This window comes from Malus sylvestris, chromosome 13 (genome assembly GCF_916048215.2).
Source record: "Malus sylvestris chromosome 13, drMalSylv7.2, whole genome shotgun sequence".
In the NCBI taxonomy this organism is placed as follows: domain Eukaryota; kingdom Viridiplantae; phylum Streptophyta; class Magnoliopsida; order Rosales; family Rosaceae; genus Malus; species Malus sylvestris.
Genome location: NC_062272.1, coordinates 7,479,737 through 7,483,059, shown reverse-complemented (window position 1 = coordinate 7,483,059; position 3,323 = coordinate 7,479,737). Strand labels below are relative to the sequence as shown.

The 3,323-nt window shown below is 36.2% G+C and overlaps 1 protein-coding gene across 1 annotated transcript; it reads right to left on the bottom strand.

Moving 5' to 3' along the window:
* Positions 1 to 1,652: 1,652 nt before the first annotated feature.
* Positions 1,653 to 3,323, bottom strand: LOC126597764 (stemmadenine O-acetyltransferase-like). The gene has a single exon (XM_050264596.1). The coding sequence runs from the start codon at positions 3,255 to 3,257 to the stop codon at positions 1,950 to 1,952; it is 1,308 nt and encodes a 435-aa protein (XP_050120553.1). The 5' UTR covers positions 3,258 to 3,323; the 3' UTR covers positions 1,653 to 1,949.

The window sequence follows — 3,323 nt, the reverse complement described above, 5'->3', positions numbered from 1 at the left end:
AAGGCTAAAACAAGCCCTATGCCTCTCGGTTGGAGATGGAGGCAAATATAGCTTTGTAATGTTCATTAAAATATTAATATCTTGGAGGACCAGAGGGCTAAAACTAACCCTCTGGCTAGCTTTCAGTTGGAGATAGCCTAACTTAATACTTAAGCAAAATTGATGGGTGAGGACGAAGGTGGTGTAGATGGGGGTGTGTTTGTGTATGTAGGTGACACATGGTTTGGTCTTTCTATCTTATAAATTCTCTTTGTATACATAGAAGGAGCCACATTAAGCCAAAGGGGGCGGATGCCTCCACTCAGTGTTTTTTTTTTTTTTTTTATGAAAAAATTACTCTTCTAGTTTCTTGTGACATTACTCAAGTCTTAACTCTTCTATGTGATGCTATCATTGTTGAAAGAGCATTTTCGACTATGAAATTTCTAAAGGTCGATTAAGAAATTGAATGAAATCAATAGATAAAGGATAAAACGGTTATTTTTATACAGTGAGATATTTGATGGTATTGGCAATAAAGTTGTTATGCGACGCTTTTAAAACATAAAAACGTGTTTAGAGATATTGTAATATGTTGTATGAAAAACATTATAGATTAATATATGAGTGTTTTATTTAGTACATTCTTGAACTATTTAGTTTGTGACTTTGTTGAGAATGCCCCATCAATACAGATCTCTGACTTGGTCCTATTGGTAAAGCCGTGCATAAAAAAATATGCAGGGGATCCATATCACATCAATATAGAACGATAAGGTGAGACCCCTTAATTGTTTTTCTCCTTCAAATAGAATAATCCAACTTGATAGGAAATTTATGTTTGTATTATAGTAATTGAGAGTGGCGTGCGGAACGGAAACTCAATGTTTACTACGTTAAGAACCAATACTCTATCTTATGGATGAGAATGACAACCATATCTTTATAATTCTATGATTAATAAGTAAAACCATGACTTTCGAACTTGTTCTTACTTTATATTTCTATGATTAACAAGTAAAACCTTGACTTTCGAACTTGTTCTTCATTCTTATATTTAGACTGGTTCTATTCGTATACTAATTGGGATACAAGGATTTAATTGGGAATTATTCTAATTTGGGAAGAAAAATAACGATACCTTGTTGGTTTTGATTATACTTACTAGCCGATGAGCACACACTCTGTGTGTGTGAACAATTTCAATATTTTTTTTTGTTTTATTAAGGAGTGTGATTAGTTTTTAAAATTTTAAAAAGAGTAAGAAAAAATGATGGTGGGACAATTTATCTTAATAAGTGCATATTTTATCTTAATATTACATAATTACTGTTTTGTCCTCCTTATGTAAGTATTGTGTATAAAAATGAGCGTAAAATAGGGATATGATTGTCATTTTCTCAAAAGATACAAAATTACTATTTTGCCCTCCTTATGTAAGGATTGTGTATCAAAAGTGAGGGCAAAATAGGAAAAAGAGGGCAAAAGATACAAAATTACTATTTTGCCCTCCTTATGTAAGTATTATGTATCAAAAGTGAGGTCAAAATAGAAAAAAAGTGGCAAAGAGTTGACAAGGAGGGTTTTATTAATAATAGTATAGATTAGAAACGGGCAAAAATACTGAAAAACTAAACCAAATCGAATGAAGTAAAAAAAACCAAAAAACCTAGTTGCCTAAAACGTGTAATTATTCATTACGTTGACTGAGTTAAAAAGAAAGTACAAATTCATAAGCATAACAAAACACGTACAAAACACAATTTGAAGAACACTCATCCTTACTCAAATTTCAAATCTCACAGACACAATTAATTTGACTTCAAATGAGTCTATGCATTCTTTTTCTTTTGGGCAAATCACGAATAGACTCCTCATTTACAGCCTACAGAATATTGTATGATAGTTCCAACACATTTTATTTTTCTTCTTCTTATTTATTTCCTCCGAAGTACTCAACGCATTCTTCACTACACATTTGGAGAAACAAAGGCAAGGAACTCACCATCGCCTTCAATTTTAGCCAAGTCTTCTTCCTTCATATTAATGTATGCTTCAATCCCACCACCAGACTTCGCGTCGATGAAAACAACCAAATTATTGAAAGTTAGGGCTGGCGAGCCAACCCAAGTAGGGTTTCCCCATCCAAAATCAGCTTCATACAGTGGAAACCTACACAGGCTGGTGAAGTTCAGTGTTACCATCTCTCCTTTGAAGACATTATCAGAGGTCTGTTTGATGAAATCCAAATGCTCACTGCCCTTCTGCAATTTTTCAACGTAGTGTTTGTCGATTTTCTTCACTTGGTCTCTCACCTGACTCAGTAGGCCATAGCATTCCTCCCCGATATCCAAAGATGGGATTGTCATTGCAATTCTGTATAGATTTCCAAATGAGTGTTCCGGCAATGGTGGATCAATCCTCGTACGAAGGTTTACTGCATGGACAATGGCGTAGATCCTCTTTGGTGCAATGTCTGACTTCACCTGAGTGGCAGCCATGAAGCGGCTCCATATGAAAGCGGATAAAGCCTCCACACGAGAAGGCGGCTTTTGGTGATTTTCTAAGCTCTTGCTGTGATCACCAGCACCATATTTTGATTTGAGAGCCTCTATCTTTGAAGCCTCAAAGACAAACATTCTGGTTACAATGTTCTCCTTTGTGATGCCAACTCTTGGACTATACCCAGATATGTTCTTTGGTGGGAAGAGTTTGGCTGATACAAATTGTGGGCACACTAGATGATCACTTTGTTGTCTAGCAGTGGCTGCCCAAGTTTTGATGAAATTGAAAAACGATAATGCGTCCGCAATCTTATGGGAAATGCACAGACCGAGAGCTATTCCACCACACTCAAAGATGTTGAGTTGGACACCGAAAGAAATATCAACAACTTCATCTAGTTGGAATGGAATGAATTTGTTAAGTTCGACAGGAATTGGGTTTTGAATAACATCAGAAAGTTGGCACTTAACTCTAGTTTCCAAGTAGGGTATTCCCTGGTCATTGCAGTCTATGAACAAGTTGCCTTGGGCACGTCCGGCTAGCGGGTAGAATTGAGTCAAGGCATTGGATAGGGATTTCTTAAGCTGATTGGATATTTCAACAATATCGAATTTTGTTTCGGGCTCTGATGAGGAATAGAATATGACCAAAGGATTATAGACCGGAGGAGATATCTGGTCGAGAAAGGAAAGTTGGTATGTGCGAAGGTGATCAGGAGTTGGAGAAGATGGTCTGATAATCTCCTTGGAGATTACTACAACTTCAACCTTCATGATATCTTGATAACAAAACAATAATGGTACAAGGAGCTGGAGTTGTGCTTCTATGGTGCTCTTCAA